The sequence below is a fragment of the Eumetopias jubatus genome, unplaced genomic scaffold, assembly GCF_037043125.1.
Source record: "Eumetopias jubatus isolate StellerSeaLion01/CBP00866 unplaced genomic scaffold, mEumJub1_p1.0 scaffold_8, whole genome shotgun sequence".
Taxonomy (NCBI): Eukaryota; Metazoa; Chordata; class Mammalia; order Carnivora; family Otariidae; genus Eumetopias; species Eumetopias jubatus.
This window is the reverse complement of record NW_028274814.1, coordinates 2,613,490-2,635,333: the sequence shown is the minus strand read 5'-3', so window position 1 is coordinate 2,635,333 and position 21,844 is coordinate 2,613,490. Positions and strand designations below refer to the sequence as shown.

The 21,844-nt window shown below is 36.8% G+C and overlaps 1 protein-coding gene across 11 annotated transcripts in view; it reads right to left on the bottom strand.

Annotated features, from left to right (window-relative positions):
- The window catches only part of PARD3 (par-3 family cell polarity regulator), a 644,160-nt gene that overhangs the window by 204,731 nt on the left and 417,585 nt on the right, over positions 1-21,844 (bottom strand). For 4 of the 11 annotated variants that reach the window (XM_028120918.2, XM_028120919.2, XM_028120920.2 and 1 more), the window contains 5 exons: positions 21,484-21,634; positions 14,912-15,101; positions 9,821-9,882; positions 8,632-8,676; positions 3,282-3,509 (listed from right to left, as the gene is read on the bottom strand). In XM_028120918.2, coding sequence (XP_027976719.1) covers positions 3,282-3,509; positions 8,632-8,676; positions 9,821-9,882; positions 14,912-15,101; positions 21,484-21,634 — 676 coding nt within the window. Of the gene's footprint in view, positions 1-3,281; positions 3,510-8,631; positions 8,677-9,730; positions 9,883-14,911; positions 15,102-21,474; positions 21,635-21,844 lie in introns of all 11 variants that reach the window. The other 7 variants (XM_028120915.2, XM_028120916.2, XM_028120922.2 and 4 more) reach the window with 4 other exon arrangements.

Sequence of the window (21,844 nt, the reverse complement as noted above, 5' to 3'; positions counted from 1 at the left end):
CGGAATGTCAAAACTAGAAAGGACCTCAGAAACCATCTAAATCATCTAAACCAGAGCTTTTTAAGAATTTTCTAAAAAACTGCGAACTACTATTAACATTAAAATTTACAGACAACCACAATGTATTAAAAGTAACTTTCAAAAAAAAAAACAAACCCCAAGTGCTAAGGCAATAGAGGGGTGACAGCAGGGTGAGGGGTGGAGCTGGTGGCTTTGCAGAGGCCCAGCTGCTCAGCCTCCCCCTGACTTCTGGACTCCCCCAAAACCACTGAGGCTCCCCTCCTGACCAGAGGTCACAATATACAACGTTGAGAATCAATGATCCAGTTGTCCAAATCTTCAGTTGCACAATGAGGAACTTAAAGCTCAGGAGTTTTAAGTAGCTTGATCAGAATCCCAAATTCATCAGAAGAACGTGGACCAGGATGCGAGTCGCCTGATCCCAGTTCAGTGCCCACTCCACTCCACTAATGCAATCTCAACTCGGACTGCAAAAGTGTGAAACATACAAAAACGCTGTTTTTCTTTTGTATCCTGAGTTCAACAGACTGGTCTGGGGGAAAAAATTATAAAATCAGGACTTTTGGAAAACACAGCACTCTGTGGTTGTAGATGCACATGTCACAAGTCTTTCCCATCTCTTCCAGAACTTCCTCTTTGGTTTACAAAGTGTAATTTGTCTAATTGCTTATTTTTTGTCTCAATGGCAGCTGAATGAAAAAGTTTTAACATAATGTACTTAAACCAGTTATTTCAAATTATAAAAGCAAACTAAGTTGATATAGGAACAAATTTAGTTGTCTATCTACACTGCTAAGAAACTCTGAAGGCTGTCCCTATCAGAATTAAAAACATGCCTTGTATTTATATGTATTCCATTCCCTGATGCATTTGAAATGAGTGTTATATGTGAGAAAATTACATTTTATGAGTGAATTTAAATAACATTTTAACGAGAACAAGAAAAAAATTCAAAGGCATCATAAATTGTAGAAGCTTAAAAAAGAACTAATAGGGGCCAAAGTACCACGTCTTATTAAATATACACCCAGGACAGGCAGAAGCAAGATGCTACCATAGTAGGGCTGCACAAGAGATACTGGTTAGACTGGAAAGGAACCACTGATACAGTGGGGAAGAGCTCAGGGGGTTGAAAGCGCGTATGACTCAGGATCTTGGAGCCCAGACTTGGCAGCAAAAATAGGAAATATGTTCTTCATCTGGCAAGAATAGTTGCATACATTTGAAATCACTGGCTGGTTAGAGTGAAAAAGCTCCATCCAGCCTTAGATGGAGAATGAGGTAAAGGGCTGGGAAGGCAGGGGTGGGGTAGAGGAGTGCTCTCCCCAAGTTTTGCTCTGCATGCTACATTATGGCAGAGGTATTGGTCTTCCCAAAAACATTATATGTGCAACAGGCAAAAACTATATAATTTCACTTTCAGTCTCCTCGAATGTGATTTTTATCTAAAACTTTTCTTCCCCACCACTTTCTTAGGTATTTGTGATAGTAGCAGTTCACCCAAAAGTTAAATTGCAAATAAATTACAATCCACTTCAATTATCTCTGGTCTCTGCCTGAACTTTGAGCGGTAGTATCCCTTCTAACAACAGTCAGATGCATAGAGTCACATTTGAACTTAAAAACTAAAATATAAAGTAGTAATTATGAACAACAGAAGCTAATCAACAGCTTTTACTATTAGGACTCTTTAGTTCTTTCTCTTTTAAAAAAAATTTTTTAAAGTACATCATTTATTAGATATAAATATGATCTCATTAAATTAAACACAAGCAAGAAAGATGACAAGAAAGTACACCAAAATGCTAACTGTGGTTCTCTTCCAGCAGTGGAATTTCATTAATTTTTTTTTAATTTTATGTTATGTTAATCACCATATATTACATCATTAGTTTTTGATGTAGTGTTCCATGATTCATTGTTTGGATATAACACCCAGTGCTCCATGCAGAATGTGCCCTCTTTAATACCCATCACCAGGCTAACCCATCCCCCACCCCCCTCCCCTCTAGAACCCTCAGTTTGTTTCTCAGAGTCCATCGTCTCTCATGGTTCGTCTCCCCCTCCAATTCCCCCCACTTCATTTTTCCCCTCCTGCTCTCTTCTTTTTTTTTTTTTTAACATATAACGTCTTATTTGTTTCAGAGGTACAGGTCTGTGCTTCAACAGTCTTACACAATTCACAGCACTCACCATAGCACATGTTGTTTTTTTTTTTTCTGATTTTTAAAGCCAGTGGAATGGTTATTTTTATGCCATGAGTGTTTAACTATAAAGATAACTCTCTGTTGGGGCACCTGGGTGGCTCAGTTGGTGAAGCGACTGCCTTCGGCTCAGGTCATGATCCTGGAGTCCCGGGATCGAGTCCCACATCGGGCTCCCTGCTCAGCAGGGAGTCTGCTTCTCCCTCTGACCCTCTTCCCTCTCGTGCTCTCTATCTCTCATTCTCTCTCTCTCAAATAAATAAAATCTTTAAAAAAAAAGATAACTCCCTGTAACATCTGAACATATTTATAAATATTACCGTTTTCTCAATATTCTATGGAAAACATACTGCTCACTCATATTAACCTTTGACTTTCAATAATCTTCGCTTAAAGTATTTTGCAATTTTGAAATGTACACATATATAAATATGTTAGCTCAGATCAAGGAAAGCAAGAGTAATTCATAAAAATAAAACAAAAATATGTTTTCAAAAGCATAGATCATTACATATGTTCACTGGAGATATCACATTATAGCCGTGGTTTTCAAACATTTTGATCTCAGGATAACTTTAAATTCCTAAAAATTATTAACGACTCAAAATAATTTTTATGTGGATTATCTCTTACTGAATTGAAATTGAGAAGATCTAAAAATATTACTTTATAAAAAACAAAATTTATGTTAACAGAAATTGTTTTTTTATAAAACGATAATTGTATTTTCCAAAAACAATGAGTGCAAACAATGGCACTGTTTTATATTTTAGCAAATCTCTTCATTATCTGGCTGAAAAGGCAGATTCTTCTACCTCTTCTGCATTCAATCTATTACAATATCAAATGACTTGTTGTCTCTAGAAAACCCAACTTTGTACTTGTGAGAGAAAGGACACAAAGATAAATAACTTCTTATTATTATGAAAAGTTTAGACCTCAATGATCTCTGTGAAGGATAATGGGAACTCTTAGGGTTCCCTGGAACATACTTGAAGAACTGCTGCTCCACAGAGCTGTTCGTAACTTCTGTTCTTTCAGACATTATAAACTTACACGTCTCCATGCCTTCATCATCATCATCTACCGCAGGTTTATCATAAGACTTGTCGATGGCAGCTCTGAAGCTCTCATTGCATCCCCTTCCTCTGATTATCCGCGGCCGTGGGCGGTGGAAAGGAATATCCCCATTCAAAGTCACCTCAGCGACTGCCGTCTGTAGACTCTCTAATGAGCTTGACTTCTTCAGACCCAGGGAAGGTCCTACATCTCTGCTGGGGGAACCTTGGAGATTAACAAAAACGAAATGTTAGTTAGAATTAGTGGTGAATATGATACACCTGAATATCTATGAACTGTGGAAAACATCAGGGACATAAATTATTTGCTCACTGAGTTTTAAAGTGTGGATGGAAATGTTAAAAAATAAAGTAATAGTGACTAATTTTAATTTTTCCCAAATATATATTAAATTTAGTCTGTTTTCTCTATTTTCATTAGGAAAAACTCTTAAGTTATCAGTCTCCACTTTTAGCTCAAGAGATAAAATTTTGGTCAAATCATTTGCTCCAAGTATGTAAATAATCTAAAAGAACCAGAATAAACCAGAAGCTCATTTGAAAAGCAGGGATGATGTGAAGGCTAAGATAAGCAACCAAGAGTAAGCTTTGTAACTTAACTGAAATCATTTATTGACAGTTTCAAATTATTTACAGCAGAAATTAAACTTTTGTCTCAATGAATTCCATGAATTCTCTTCCTCATCACACAGCTCAGTAGGTGAAACGAGCACAAAAGACTACTCGTCACCAAGACAATTAGGGCACCCTGGCACCAGGCAGAAACCAGATTCTGGGAAACATTAATGTTCTCTGGAAAGAGCAATGCAAAATTTGAATAGAAACAAATTACATAAGGGCTGTCACCAGGGAGCAGTAAAGGAGGTGAGACTCAAGAGCTGAACATGAGGACGTATTATCTCCAGGCTGGGGAGTAATAGCTGCTTGAGGAACAAGTAATGAGCAGGAGGAAGAAAACTTAACAATTAACGAAGACAATTTCAGTAGGATGGCAGGGGAGAGTTGGGGGAATGAACAATTTGGCTGTTTCTGGAGGATATAGGGCAGGGGGCCTGAGAGAATACCAGCAGTACCAAGCTTTCGAAGGCAATCAAAATGGATTTCTTTAAGCAAGGCAGACAGCCTCATCCATCACTGCCTGACCCGGCACTCAGAGGTAGATGAAGTTTGCCTCTCGATGACTCAAAGACCAGCTCTATACCACCACTGGGCAACCCAGGTTTTAGAACTAGCTTGTCACTTACACTGTGAAAAAGGTACAAAAAAATGGGAAAGTAGAAGAGAGCAGGTCGTTGATCTGTATATGAGGTCATTGGCCCACGTGTTAATCAATAATTAAGGCATAGCCTTGATATGTTATTACCTAAAAGGCAGTAATTATGACATGGGCTTTGCATGGCTCAGGGTAGAAGATAGAATAAAAGTTACACTGAGAGTCAAAACAAGAATTATCTTTTTAAGATCCATTTATATTACATCTTTCACCTGATTTTCACAATGGGGTAGCAGTTTTTAAGTTAGAATAAATGTCAAAAATGTAACATAGGCAGAAAGGCAGACAGATGATTCTAATAAAGAAATAATCCATCAATTATCGTGCTTAGAAGAAAAAGATGATTTACTGAACTTTCTCAGTGCAGGATTGTATATATCTTATTACTTTATGACAAAAATTCCCAAGAAATGTTTCTTTTTAGGATGATCAATCTTACTTTTTCTCTTGATAGCACTATAATTTTTGACAAGTTCATGTTCTAAATACTCGTAAAAGTCATGTCACAGGAAGCAAAATGAATTTTGTTCCAGAACTAAACAAAAAGTAAGAAATCAAGGAATCAAAGAGAACAGGAGAAGATCACTCGTAGGCAGGGACATTTACTTTATATTTCCTAGAATTAGCAAGGGAAAATCTTTTTCTGAATAACTCATGTATATCAATTTTCATAACCTACCAGCTGCATTTGGGTTCTATAAACACTTATCAGGCAAATATTTGGCACTTTTTTGGGAGCATAAAGGACATGCATATGTATATATGTATGTGTGTATATTCATATCTATCTATATTTCTCCAATAAAGATTTCATGGTTCCAGTAAAGATTTTCATAAAAACATCACTTAGGTATATTAAGATTTTGTTTATGAAAAGTTAGCTGAGATTTGACTTAATATACTCACAGCACTAAACATTTTAATAATGAGATCCAGAAATAGCATGAGTATTAATAAGTATATGTCTATATATACACATGCATATAAGTATTTATATATATATATAAACATATATGTATGTACTAAAATACATAAACAAAGGCAAATCTGGTGAAAAAACAATGATGAAAATATTAATAAGCAATAGATATTTTGTAAGCATAACTTAAGACTTACCTATCTACGCCACCCTCTGAAATTATAACATTACAGTAGTGTAACATTTTGGCCATGATGTGTATTGTGTATACAGCGAATTATTGCCTCTATATTTATGTATGGTTGAAAATCCTCATAGTAAAGTTACACAAAAAGTCAAAATTTGTAATTTGTGAACCTATAAGAGGGATCAGCCAACCATGGGCCTAACCTGGAATGTCCATTTGTTCATATATATTCTATGGCTGTTTTCATGCTACATGAGAATGAAGTAATTGTTACAGGGACTGTTTGGTCTACAAGGCCTACATTATTTACCATCTGGTCCTTTACAGAAAGAGACTTCTAATTTGTAACATGGATATGATACATTTAAGTATGATATTTCACAAAGGAACTTTAACAAAGATTTTGTTAAGTAAAAATGTTAAGATTCCTGAATGAGGGTTTACTGAGAACCCTGACATGAAAAACTTAGCATTTACTAGGGGGTGAAAATTAAAAATGCCTTTCTCTAAAGAAAGTATGGGCAAAAATTAGTCTTACTTACACACACACACACACAAATCAGCATCTTTTAATTTTAAAATAATATTCTAAAGCTCTTTATAAATCAGGTCATTAGGATACTTTGCTTATTTTTTATATTCAAAGATCAAACTGTTAGAAACCCAATTCTCTTCTCATTCTCTCTTTTCTTTCACAAAGAAAATTTACCCCCAAATATCAAAAAGGATCCTTAAATCCAGAAATAAAGGGGAAAATTGTAATCATACTATTTTTCCCTAGGCCTATTTTTCTACTACCTACTAATACCTCTCTTGCCAAAAAAAAGTAGAGGATGTCTTTTGCAAGGGCGAAGGGAAATGGAATTCAATTTTCATTACGAAAGGCTTATGGCTAGACAGATGATCTGTGCTGAAATGCCACTGTGGCTCTACCAAAAACCTTTGGACTGACCTGTAAACTCATGATCATCTTAGCAATTCAAGTGAACTGAAGAAAGAAAAATAACTGAAAATCTGTTCACTGCCCAATATTTCAGGGTGGAAAGGATCTAGTTTAGACATTTTATTCATGTAGATTTAAAACCAATAGACCAAAAAAAAAAAAAAAGGTACTGTGGTGTCTATTTAATAATTTTGTGTCCCAAGGTTTTCTAGTTTACTTTGGTAGGATCGATGGCACATAGTGGGGGAAATAAAAGAAAAAAGGAAAACTTTCTTTTTTTTTTTATCTAGGATCCAACATTTTAAAACACAATAAAAGCACAAGATTGAATTAGATTATAAAATCTGCCTTCTCTCGATGAAAGTTATTTTATGTGTTCAATTAAACTCTGAATATCATCACTATTTTTTTAATTGCACTAAGATTACCTCTTTTCCTTTCAGTAAAAGTGAGTTGGTCAAATTAAAAATTTTTCTGACTCTACCTGACTGGCATAGTATATGAAGTCATGTTCTTTAACCTGAGCAGTTTGAGTTGGTTTTCATGAACATTAACTTGGACAAGGCTTACTTCTTTAAAAGTATTGAATACTATTAACTCCAAAACTAATTACTAATTTACATATATGAACTATCAAGTAGTTTTTCTTTAGCCCTGTTTCAGAATTTCAGTGAATTTCATGTTTGATCAGAGAAATAACAACATAATAATGGCTGAAGCTATAGTTAATCGCCTTCCACTATGGTTAATCTTACGATTTATTGGATGTAAATTTTATAATCTATCTTTTACTCTACAGAATGTGAAAACTCCAACCATGTCCACAGTAATCTTTACATATGTATATGGGTACACATACACAGGCTAAAACTAATTACTACTGCAGGTTAAAGAGGTGAATTAAAGCTAATTAGTGCTAAGTGATGTGACTACATCATACTGGATCTAGAATAATTAGAACACTATTCCAAACTTATAATAATAAATCATAAATGTGCCATTGTACAAAGCACATTACTTTAATTACACATGAAGACTTTCCTGTGATTATTTTCATAAAATAACATAAAAAGTAAATTCTAACGTAATGAAAACCCAGTTCAATATAATCTATTGACGCTACATAAGAATCTAGGCAGCATTTTAGAAGTAAGCCCTAATGAGTTAAAAAAAAAATAAAACTTTAAAATAGGTTCACAAAGCCAAGACAAGGAGGCTGTGTACATTATATAGTCTAACTCAATGTTAGACAACTATGAGCTAATTCTTGCATCTGAAGAACTACAGTTTTCTGAGCATCTAAAGATAGCAACAGTGAACACTGTCCTTCAGTGAAAACTATTTATATTTATGCTATTATCCTTCAAATCAAAATCACCACTTTGAGGATCATTGTTTGGACATCAAGCCAGGCATCTAATAAATGACTTAGACACTTAAAGCTCTACTAGAAGAGATCCTGTTTTCAAGATTTTGATTTTTATTTAATTGCGACAAAACATTCCTACACAAATGCTATTAAAATCTAGATTGTTGGGCACCTGGGTGGCTCAGATGGTTAAGCGTCTGCCTTCGGCTCGGGTCATGATCCCAGGGTCCTGGGATCAAGTCCCACATCGGGCTCCCTGCTCCTTGGGAGCCTGCTTCTCCCTCTGCTTCTCTCTCTCTCTCTTTCTCTCCCTCTCTCTCTCTCCTCCTGTCTCTCATGAATAAATAAATAAAATCTTTAAAGAAAGAAAAGAAAAAATGAGTTTTAAAAAAAATCTACATTGTTTTAGCATTTTTGAAACACTAAGTTATATTTGCACTTAGTATGTACTACACTGATGAATTCCCTCTAACAGAAAATTTTTCTTTTCTTGCACAATTTGATTTCCTACAATGAAAACATCCATGCAAGACTGGAATATTTATGTTTACATGCAATATGATTGGCAGTTCTATAATTATTATCAGCTCCTTGGACCATAGTTTCTATGGCAACAGTCTAACTGTCCATTCTTACCTGCTTTCTGGTCATCCACTGTATTGAGTTTAGTCTCGTCAGCTACTGTTAAAAGGTAAATGTATACTGGTTAGCGCAGTTAGTTCCCACAGCCCAACATGCTTCAACCATTCCCGGATCTTTTCAGTTAGGTGATCATTCTTAGGTAATATTTCATGCAAATAATATGAAACATCAAGCAAACATTCATAATCAAAAAAAAGGGGGGGAAAAGCAGTGTCTCCATGCAAAATGCCAGTCATTTCATTTCACAGACACGTGTGTTATTTTTAAGTTAGCATATCATAATTAGCCAAGGCAATGCATCGCCAAATTTTTCTTTTATGCATGTGATAAATTAATACTTTTAGTCTTGAAGTACAAACAGCCACCAGAGAACAGCATAAATAAGTTACAGTTGATTAACAAAGGTTTTGTAAATCATCTGATCAGTTTATAGATATAATTAATTATTTTACTTTTTTGTTTGCTTGCTTTTTGGTGGATTTTGATTTAAAAAGAGACACTACCTGATTGGTGTTTGAACAACTATGATTATTTTTCTCCTCCCATTTGCTTCCAAATACTTTCTACAACACATATTCTCTCAAATTATTACTTCAATTACATGCCTTAATTATCAACACATAAGAGTATCTATTAAGTAAACCTTAAAGAATAGCAGAGAAAGATATCATGAAGTAACCAAATTCTACACATGGATTGAGATAATGGTTTCTCTCCAAAACTTCTCCTTCTAGTTCAAGAATCCCACAGCCAACCAAATTCTATTTCAAAAAATTGGTTTTAAACAGCCAAAATTTAAAACATTTCATCTTTTCAAATAAAGATGCAGGAATATAGCATGATATGCATGTGTTTGTTTCTTTTATCATCAGGAAACATATATATTAACATACTGCATATTATGTAAACATGCCACTTATGAGAAATATGGTTATCTCAAACTCAAAGAAAAACTAATTTTTGCCAAATTGTCACATTTCACATTTATTTTCTCTATTGCTTAAAGTAAACAGACATGTGTTTGGGACTATCAATTTTAATCTGAAAGCATCTAAACCTTATTTAGATAAAGATTCATGGAGATTGTACTCACTACCTAAATCCATGCTTTTTGATTTTCGCGTTTTAACGAAATCCAATTGACTGGCATCTGAAAATTGCTTTGTGCGTTTTTCTGACATACTCTGGCGTCCAAATCCTTCTCGTTGAAAAGCAAGAACTGGATCAACATCTGGACTCAAAGAGCTGTTGTGAAGAGAAAGAAAAACATAAAAATATTTACTATAAATAGAGGACATCCAACTTTAGGAAAGATCCTATATGCCTGTGTGTATGAAGGTATGCATATGTGTATTCCTCAGAAATGCTGAAACACAAATACAGTCCATTAAAAAAATCTGTGGCTGAATAAGAAGTGATGGGAAAATACAAAATTGATTTACATTTAGAGTAATTCTTTCTCCATGCGAGTTCTCTCCTCCTCTATTTCCTTCTGTTTTCTCACTGTTCTCCTATACATCATTATTTCTAAGTGATTATAGAAAATAAAGCTGATGGGGTTGGTGGGGTGGCTCAGGCAGTTAGGCATCCGACTCTTGGTTTCGGCTCAGGTCATGATCTCACGGTCATGAGATCAAGCCCTGCATGGGGCTCTGTGCTCAGCAGGGAATCTGCTTGTCCTTCTTACTCTGGCCCCTCACCCCTACCCCCCACTCACATGGGCTCTATCTAAAATAAATAAAATAAAATCTTTTTAAAAAAATAAGGCTGATGTCTTTTAGACATTAGGAGGATTGAATATTTGAGGAAAACTTTCATATATGAATACAAATATTGGCAGCAAACAAGTGACTATATGAATTGCAATCAAATAGAAGTTTGAAAAAAGAACATGTCTGGTCTTCTTATATATCCTTTATCCTGTGTTTCAGAAAAGAAGAAAAAACACCGTTGTGGCATTCAGTTTCATGAGAATATAGTTTCTCATCAATATTTATTCAACTGAGAAGAAACCAACTCAACACATCTTCATTAGTACCTATTCTGATTAATGTGTCGTGCTGGGGACCAAAGTTAAAAAAATAAAAACAAAAAGATCTCTGTTCTCTGCAAACTCCTAAGAAAAAATACTACACCAGAACCACCAAGCCAATGCTGTGGATGCAGAGATGGGGGAATGATCGGTATCAGGGGGAGGGAGGAATAGCATGACTAAGCCCGGATAACATTTGATTTCAGTGACACCAACACAGTAGTTCAAGCAGAGATGATGAAGCCCATGGCAAATCATTGGTAACAGGATACAGCTGGAAGAGTTTTCCAAGTGGACGTGGCAAGGGATGACACAGAACCACTCCTATTTGTAAAAATCTGTGAACACTTTGAAAAGTACTACTAAGTGTTCTGAGCACAGTTCATACAGTAAGAATGGTTGTTCTGTGCTCTGGGCACACTGAGTAAATATATTGCTCTCCTGTATCAGTACCTAGCCACCTTCCCTATCTGGCCAGGTAGGAGAAAATGCCTCCACAGCGAACTAAACATACTAGGAAGTGAGGGACTGCTTCCACCACGTCAGCTGAGTTTATGATAGCCTTCCTTATGCTTCCGGTGGAAGCAAACTTCTCTACCCTTTATGGCCGTAGATAATTACCATCCATACTGGTAAAGGAGAGTGATCTCGTTTGGATATCCATCAAAAATGTAGCTGCAGTTTACTGTGCATGAAATGATAGCTGGCTTTGGAGAAGAGCTAAAGCAAAAATTGTAAAAAGAAAGACATCAAGGGAAATGCTTCGCCCTCAGGTTAAGTCACCTGAAATGTGTCAGGCGCACGTGTATTAATATGCTCTATAAACAGAATAGCGGCCTCACCTGTCTGACAAGGCCAGTAAGAGAGTTCAAGGACATAATGTGAAAGCGCTTTGTAACTGTAAACCACCATACAAAGTTATTATCACCCCACAAAGACTGTCTATCTCAAATAATCAACATAATACAAATTATGATAACAGAAATAGGGTCCTTAAAAACCACACAGGGGAAGTGCACAATCCTTCCCAATCTTTTCCACCAAGTACAGAGCAGGGCCCCTAGGATGAGACTAGGTAGGTGCCCATGACTCCAAATTTAAGGAAGCACTCACTCTCACGGTCATGCAAGTTCAGGGTGCACACCTGAGAGTGACTCCTTCCTTATATTTTGTATCCTGGGCATCAGCTTGCCTCCTCCTGTCCTGGTCCCAGTACTGAGAAAAGAGAAGCTGTATCCCACGGGCACTGGGAATTCAGCCCAGAGCAAGAAGAACTTTATTTGGTAAAACTCTATGTTATGTCCTAATAAATGTTCTTTTCTCTGCATTCTATATTAAATCTTTTCATTTTTAATACACCATTTTTTTTTCTGTAAAACTTTGAATACATTTTTGAAACCCTCGGGGCCCCTTCACATACTACTATGCTTGCATACTGTGTATATATGTATATATGTATGCATGTATTTATAACTATAGCCTATATTATATACATAATTACATACTGCTTATACATATTTCTCAATTTTTTTTGCTTTTTTTAAAAATTTTGTTATGTTATGTTAGTCACCATACATTACATCATTAGGTTTTGATGAAGTGTTCCATGATTCATTGTTTGCATATAACACCTAGTGTTCCATTCAGTACATGCCCTCTTTAATACCCATCACCAGGCTAACCCATCTCCCCACTCCCCTCCGCTCCAGAACGCTCAGTTTGTTTCTGAGTCCATAGTCTCTCATGGTTCGCCTCCTCCTCCAATTCCCCCCCCAATATTTCTTAAATTTATATATGCTTGCATATCATCTTTATGTAGTAGTATTCAGATTCTACTATCCTTACTATATATGCTTGTAATTTCCACATATACCAATTGGAAAAGACAGACCTAGAAATGAAAACTAAAAACCCATTTGATAAGAACTATGACCCAATTTTGCAACAGCAAACTCTAAATTATATATTTTCAATAAGAATAATAATAAAACCTGACCTCTTCAATCATTCTGCTCATGAAATACATTTTTAATAGAAATTATTGATAAGAGCCTTTCCAAAGAAATATAAATCGTTGGTGCCAGTGTTATTCGAAAACCACATATTGGCATATCTTTTACACATATCTTTGGAATTATGTTGCTACTAAGATTAGAATCTGCTGTTTTACCTTGTTTCTCCTTAAAAACATCGCTAATGTTCCCTAAATCAATTAACGGATTGAAAAAAGTACATTCTATTCGTTAACAAAAGTTCAGCCATTTGACATATTTACCTTCCACAATTGTGCAGTGAACTGTGAACATGCACAATTTAAAATGTCAAATGAGTTTGTGAGCTAATAAGTCTTAAAGTAACTAAATATTCTTAAACCATGACATAATTAATTCTTCCCTATCAATATGCCCATTAAACTAATTTCAGACACAGTAAACAGGACACTAGAATACTTAGCAAGTTCGAGTGCAAAACTGACAGCTGATTCTTTAAAGGATGTAACCATACCCTGACCCCCAATGTTATTAAAATTCCAGTTATTAATCCTGTCTTATTGCCCTTTTGTTTTCATAACATTTTCATCAAAGATTAGGGAGATACTGTCAGGCTGGAAAAGCTCACATTTCCTGCTGTGATTCCCAACAGCTGCCTTTCTTATTTGGATAACCCTTCATTCATATTCTTTTCCTTGCTCCACATTCCCCATGGCAAAATCACGCAAGTCCTCCCCATTTTATCAATGCCCTTAGGGAAATTAATGCCACAATCTATTCCTGCTAGCTACTTATTTATTTTCACCAATACAGTGCTTCAGAAGTCCCCAAACAGATCTATTCCCATGGCCACCTTCACAATCCTCATCACGGTGGAGATTCAAAGGCTTTTGTCCCCAAGTTGAATACTGCCAATATCTAATCCTTACTTTCCCTGTTGTTGCTTTCACTCTCAGAGACACAAACTGCAGCAGTGAATGCAGCAGGATCTGCAGATTTCAAATAGGATTTTACTTTATATTATAGTTTCCCCTTCTATGTTGAGCCAAAAACCTCATTCACAGATATGCTATTAATCATGCAGGCTGGAGTGTAGCTCTTTTTTAAACCCTGTGGTTTCAGTAAGAGAATTTTTTAAAAAAAGAAAGACAAGACAGAGACAGACTTTTCAAGGATCCAAATTAACAGGTGAGACTATTCCAAGAGATCTGGAGAATTCCCAGTTACACGTGCTGGATGTTTGTGTGTTTTGTAAGGAGCGGAGTAGGAGGGTTGGGGAGAGGGCGACTTTGCTAAGATCACCACTAAAATGTTAACACAAATCAATGTCGGGCCTCCAGACTCCTCCGATCTAATACCAATTTTTGACACAAGTCTGGGTAAGAGTAGAAAAGAGAAACAGGTAGGTGGTGAAGGAACAATGCTGTAACATTTAAATACCATTTTGTTGATGTATTCACGGAACACCCCCAGAGAAAGGGCAATAAGAAAATTCTGGTATAATGCTTCACGTGGCTTATGTTAATTATCACTACAACCTCACAAGGTCATCCCTGGGAGGGACTTGCCTTTTGGCTTATGGATGTGCATAATTACGAGGCATGCAAATTAAGGCACACATCCACACTCATGGACCATGCATTGGCTCAATAATATCAAATGCTTTCTTCTGTTTTGGAAGATACTGGAGAAAGAAACAGCATTAGGCTGCCTCAAAAGTCACAATGTTAGAAGCAAGCGGGAAGCACTTAAAATGGCAGGGTTACAGCACTCTAAAAAAAAAAACAAGCAAACCTTTACAAAAGCCTCCTCCCACTCCCAGAGCATAGCACCTATTAATTTGACCAAAGTCATCTAATTGTCACAAACTTTCAGTCACCTCAGAGATTTGCTTAGAACTGATTCAACAACAACAACAAAAAAAACAATTCATCAAATTAAAACAGATCTAAAATAACCAACAGCGGAACTTCACAAATGAGTAGGTCTTTTTTGGTGAGTGGTAGTTCTGTTGTAGACTTGGCTGAGTTAATAAGTACAGCCCTGGACATGCTAAAACAATGGGGCAAGTTTATGGGGTGGAGGGGAATCTTTTATTAAAAGAGTGATAATTAAGAGTATTAAGACCATGAAAACAGAACACGGCCATAAAACAAAACTGATTAACTGTGCTTAATGACAGACCATTTCAGCATAAAATGAAGGTGATTGCAATTAAGTAATGGTTCCCAAGGCTGGAGTGCGATCTTACCAGTCTGCTGAATCACTGATTGCAGACTTTGCCCACGTGCCAGCATCCGTTGTCACAAAGCCCACATCATCGTGGGAGCTGGAAGATGACTGGTCAGACAGATGTGGAGGGAGCACCGGCAGCCTGTCATCTTCTATAATGACAGTGTCATCTTGGGGCATGTTCACCGTGGGGGACAGCTGGTATTTACCTGGCCAATGGAAAAAAAAGGAAGAGAAATTCTAGATATCGATCTAAGGGCTATGCGTACGAATGGCAACACATTACAACATTAGAAAAAGTCTAAATTTCCAAACATCTGCTCAACCTGGTGGAACAAAATAGAATGAAGGAAATTTATTTTTTCACAAATAAATGGCCAGTGGAGGCCTAGAGTCTGTTCCCTTCTCTGACTTGGCGGCTCTGTAGCTCTTGGCACAGTGTTCAATTTCACTGGATTCAGGTTTCATAAAGCCACAGATGATCTCCAGAACGTCTTCTAATGTGAAAATGCTACACAGATTCTAAGTTGTGAAAGTCCTTTGGAAAATTTTACCAGGAAATTTATAGGGAAGCCCTGCAGAGTTAGATCAATCATTCACCTACTCATTCGCTGGGCACATACCGCATAGCAAGGATGTAAGAAAGACTTAAATCTCTGCCCCCAAACAGCTCACACCCTAGAGAAACAGACATACAAACACTGATAACTGACTGGTGGCGTGAAGGACGTGCTAAAAAGACTGTGGCCTTCACCTGGGTGGCTGGAGGCAGAGTACACCGGGGATCCTCACCAAAGTTAACCTCACAGTTGGGCTTTGAATGATGAATATGATCTTTTCTGCTAGGAGAAATGATGACATTGGTTTTACACAATGGCAACAACATCATTAAATTCATGATGGAGAAACGCTCCCGGTACATTCAGGTGACACTTCAAAGATGAGTACATGCAGAATCGAGGCCTCATGGGGAGATGGCAGAGTGATCTTAAAAAGATAGGATCTAACTGCCCAAAGATTTTCAGGCTAAGACAGTGGGGTCTGTACATTTTTATTTATTCAATTCGGATATAATGTTCTTGGTAAGGAAAGACTCACAACTGTCTATACTGATGAGTTGCTTTTGGGGAAATCTGCTCAGGTGCATGGATCAGCATGACAGACGTTTATATTTCTTGGGACAAAATTACGATTCAAGCCCTGAACTCTTAAAGATAAAGCTGGGGTCCAAATGATGCCATCTTCCTCCCGAAAACATCCATACTTCTTCTGGCTTCCTCCTCAAATCTTGTGCCACACTTCTGAGTTAAGACCTCACTGGACAAGGCTTTGGTCCAAGTGGATACATCAAGAGAGTCCATACTCACAAAAACACACATCAGGATATGATGGAGGCCCACTGGCCTGGCTCTCCCAACAGAGCAAGAATTGACAATTTCCCCATCACCTTACAGCGGGATGGGAAAAGTCTCATTTTAAGTCCAATATTCAAATCTGGTAAGCCAGCTCTACTGGCTCCAACCCAAATAAAACGGATCGCTGTCCTTTCCCCATACTAGCACCATTTTACACTTTACACAGGGTGCTCTTTTCCTTTATTATAAACCACTTTTTAAAATAGCACCACAGCAACATGTGGAGAGATTTTAACATTTTAACATCAGGCTTAAGATCTAATTTTTAAAATAAACATTCATAAGAATGTGCAAATGATGACTTTTTGTTTTAACACGGTTTTGGCAATTATGGGATGGCATATATAGGCTTGAAGGATTTTTAAAATACATATTATTCTAGACACTCAACAAAGGGACAAAAATTAAGTTGTTGATACGTATCTTTTCAGGACAACCCACAAAAGGCGGCATGCTAGACGTTTCAAATGCGTTGATTATTTAGCACCAACTACTTTATTATAGAAATACTGTATGTTCACTGAAACATTAACACAGCATTTTATCAAGAAAAACACTCTATTTTGATTTGAAATGCATTCATTTTGACAAACTGTGAAAACTAGCAACTTTTTATAAATGCTCATGATTATAAAGCACATCAAATTTAACTTGTTTCCCTCTCCTGAATTCAAATTATTTATTTACTACTACTTGAGTTTTAATAAAGACAGAAATCTGTCTAAAAAATTACCATTCATAAATAAGGTTGGACATCCTAGCACTATCACCAAAAGAAATATTTCCTTCTCAAGACATACTTTTTTGCCCAAAAAGTGTACAGAATGACAAAACCAGAGTTATCCCTGACAGCTCACCACTGACAAGGCACGTGTCATAGCATTAAATGCCAAGTCCTCACAAAGGCAAAATTTACTGGAAGGAAAAATTACAATATAATTATAGTGTACTCGCTTTTCAACACAAAAACTAAAACTCTTGCGTTTATACAATATATTCTGAGAGACAGCCTAATAAGCAATATGGAACACTGAATGGTTCTTCATATGACAATCCTTTTTTTATAATATGCTGTGTTGAGCAGAAATATTGTACCTTAAGTGATCCAAAATTTTATACATAAATGGTAAGAAATTTTCCTAATAATAAGAAAACAATTTAGCTTTTTCCTCTCACAAATGATTCTAGGGGCTAATATTTCAAAAGATGTGAGAATTCACATTTTTCTTCAGCTTCCCAACTTCTTGACATGCTCACCAAGAATTACAGTTTTCGAATCTGGATGCAGGAACATATTGGGAGCAATGGACAACTAAATTATCTCACTCCATGTTCTACCAAACTCCACCTAGACAATACCTCTTAATGATACCTGGGCACATCATAAACGTGAAACCTTCCAAGGGTGACCTGAGAAGCGTTTGATCTGTTTTTTGATGGATAAATATATTTCTCCTTCCTCAACCTAGTTAACCGACAAACTACAAACTGAAATTTAAGCCAGTCAATATCTTACAGAGGAGTGAAACAATGAGATACGAAATGATTGTTTACTAAACATTTATTCATTGGTACATTTACATAGAAGGCAATACCATTCATGACACTAGAAACAGATGAAAACTTTTCCAGTGATTTGACTCACAATAAAAACATTAATGTTCCATTTCTCAATGTTGAATTTCTAACAAGATAAAAATATGCTGAGCATAATTATTTTTTAAACTCACCACAAATGTATGAATATAAGAACTACTGAGGTTAATCTCTAAAACGAATACACCAGATTTTGGTCTTGCTTTAAACAGAAAATTTCTTCAGATTAAAATTTGGAAAAAAATTAAGGTTCCATGTTCCCAAATGTCAACTTCTGATGTATTTTAGTGAACGTGTTGGTTAAATTAACCATGCCTATTATTGTTTTATGATTATTATAGTTAAGACAGTCCAGCAATTTAGGATTTTTTTTTTTAAGTCTTTTAACATGAAGAAATCCTAGGTAGGCTCTCTAGAGATTTCTTTTTGATGAATACCCAGGATTAAAATTCATGATTAGTGGCAGGTAGGCCCATACAGAAGACATCTGGAGAAATCTTGTCTTGGTCCCAACTCTGGATGACCTGACCAAAAACTAGGGAGACCGATCCAGGTTGAATTAATGTGGGACTCATGACTCGGGAAAATACACATCCTAACTGGTCCAGGAACACAGAAATCTTGTGGCTTCCGACTCGTCACTGGAATTTCTCTGGTTCCTAATTCCTCTGAACAGAAGATAATTCAGCTGGAGTAGATGATTTCTAAGACTGTTTTCAGAGATGAGCTTTTTTGATTTTTAGAACACAGTGACCGCCAAAAAGGAACAGATTCTGGTGACTGTCTAACGCCTTTTGCTTAAAGATTCAGATAAACTGATGTTAATAAAGAATGGACGTGACTAATCCTTATTGTGTGGTCTCAGTATGCCCTAGAGAGGGGCTACTTTTAGAAACAAGAAATATCCAAAAACAACATAAAACAAAAAATCACCAAGGGATCTTGTGACAATGTTCCTTTATCTGTTAAGTGGGAGAGTGCGGCTAATGACCCCTGACATCCTGCCAAGTCTTACATCTTTTCCTTTTTTGATTTATTTTTTTTTTTAGAAGCTTCTCTCCTGAGATATGTTCCCATAGAAATGAGTTAGAAAGCCCCAAAGCTCCTTTTGGTCTAGAGTCTCACATGAGGGTTTTTCTAGGCGAAAATTCATCCTGTTTGCATACAATTAGTCATTTCTTAAAGTAATCAGCTGTAATTTCAATACAAAGCTCTATCTGAATCAGAGCAGATCATAAAGTAAATACCATCACCTCCACTAGTGTCTACATAAGAGTTATTCTAAATATATAGAAGACAATCAGCAACCAAACAAGATCTACCTGAGAGATTTCCACGTACCTAGATACTGTGCAAATCAATAAATACTAGTGCTACTGATTTAGGTTAACAGTAATTCAGTGCTCTACTATCTTATATTTGGTACCCTGTATTTTGTTTTAAGCTAACATCCTTTGCAGGACTTCTAACTTTAAGTGGGAACTGACCTAGCAAACCATTTGTTTCTGAGGGCCACCAATAATGGAATACGGACTGATGAAGACTGAGTTCTCAAATTTGTAAAACTCAAGACAGATCAGGTTAAGCATATGCATTTCTCAGGGTAAAACTATAAAAGATCCCTAGTTTCCAGTAGAATATGTAAAAAACTATGTTAAGAAAATACCCAAATCGTTCAACATTAACTTGGCCTACCAACAAAGGGTAAAGAGTCTTTCACCCCCAACCCAAAAGGGCACGCACAGTACATCACAAAGCACACAGCTGGGAGGGAAGCTGCTGCCCCGGGGAAAGCATCTGGAGCCTTAAAAGTCCATTACATCTCTAGAGAAGGGAAAGGAAAACAACAGTAATGCAAACGGAAGTGGACTAACGAAGCCACAGCTAACAAAATCAGGGTAACAGACTATGAAGAAAATGAAGGAGTCCTCAACCCATTATATACAGCACTTCAAAAGGTCACTAGGTGAATTTTGGGGTTTTTTGGTTTTTTAGTTTTAGTTTTTCAGCCTTCCTCTGAAGCATCAGGGATTGGAGGCAGGACGCAGGTTACAGGAACTGGTGGACCAATGGTCTGATTCAGTATGGCAAGTCCTATGTTCCTATAATAAAGGGGAAATTACAGCATATCACTTTGTATGCACACAGATCCAGGGACACATGCACGCTCTTTCTCTCTCAAGGGGTATGAATTTTCATTAATGAAAAAAGTATAACAAAGATAAAGTTTTACACCAAAACCAAGAAAGTATGGAAAATGCAACGGCAGTGAAGAGAATGATCATTAAGAAGCAAAGATTAGTGTGGTGATCTCTGTGCACTGTGTGGCATCCGACAGGTACACAGTGGTTTTAGCATCCTTCCCCTACTTCCATTTATGCCAAGCAGGCAAAAAAGAAAACTATTGACAAAGTAAAACCAGAGGGCTGGCAGGTCTAAGTCCTATGTGCAACAAAATAAGGAATTGAGAATTTAGCAACTTCTCCAAACTAGAAAGCTAGAAGGACCAAAGGAAGACCAGAAAATTCTACTAGTCATGTTTATGTGTTTTTCCTGTCATGCCCAGGAGAGAGTTCTTTGTAGGTAGAGATTGTGTCTCACTCATTTTTGTATCTACAGCAAAAGTGTGTACACAAACGTCTTGTCAATAGTAGGCTTTCCATAAATGTCCACTGGCGAATGAAATAAATCCTTGTTCCAATGAAGCTTCATAATGGAAACTTGAATTGTATTAAATCTTCATTAAATGTTTCAAAATGGCATTAAATTTAGGGTTTTATTTTCGAGCCTTGTGAAACACACCAGCAATAAAAGTGTTTTATGTCAGGTGCTATTTTAATCGAAACAGCTGCTTATATTTTAAATTTGAAAACTCTCACAAGTTAATCCCAAGATGAGCAACTCAGTAAATCCAATCACTCCTGTGGCAAAGCAAGTCTTTATTAACTGGATCTGTTAGGAAAGAGCTGCACTTCTGCTGAGCAAGTGCTAATAACCTCAGTACCCACTGGGGGCCGAGCAGACAGTATGGTGCCGAATCCAAACAAAGGATGCAAAACACTAGCTTCCGGACTTTAAAATCAGGGCTTTGACAAAGTAGAGATGCAACTTAAAAACAGTAACATCCTATTAAGTACAAGCCAAATAAATGTGAATATTTCATCTACGTACGAACATGTACAGCTGCATCTGTTCCTCTCCCTGTAAAAAAGGTGCTGCCGTGAAAGATACGTGACTTTGAATCCTCATCATAAACCACTAAATTCTGACTTTCCTAAAACATGGCTTCACTTCTACTCTCAAACGAACTAAACACATCTTGATCGCTGAACATATTTCCATGTGACCCCTTCCTTTTCTGCCCCCCCAACATGTTACAGGATCTAAAATTCACTTAACAAAATCAATGTATTGATTCAATCTCTTCACTATTAACACTTCCTGGATGATAATAATGAACTTACTCTTTTTCCTCTTGAAAACACGGGCCTCCCTTACATTAATATTACATTAATAACCTCCCAGTGAACCGGGAAAGCATAAAAATAAGATGTGATAAACAGAGTTTTACCTGACTCACCCATTATCCTGCTGAGGGCAGCATTTCTCGTGGGTGATTCATCAAGCCCCTCAATCCCACTGTACAGGGAATGGGAGATTCTTCTTTCTCGATCATCCAATACCGTTTCAATGGGCAGCTCAGGTCCAGAGGGGCTCCCAGGTGACTTCAGCTACAGAGAAAAGGGGGCAAGGGAAAATCAGTACTGGAGGCCCATTAGCAGCATGGGGGAATTATAACAACTTGCCCAAGGCCTGCATCCAACTGGGTACCAAATGAACTAGAACTTTTCACCCTGTACCAAAATAATTTGTGATGACAGCTCTGCCTAATGACCAACTTTCTCTGCCACTTTACACTGTGCCTCCCATGAAGTTCTGTC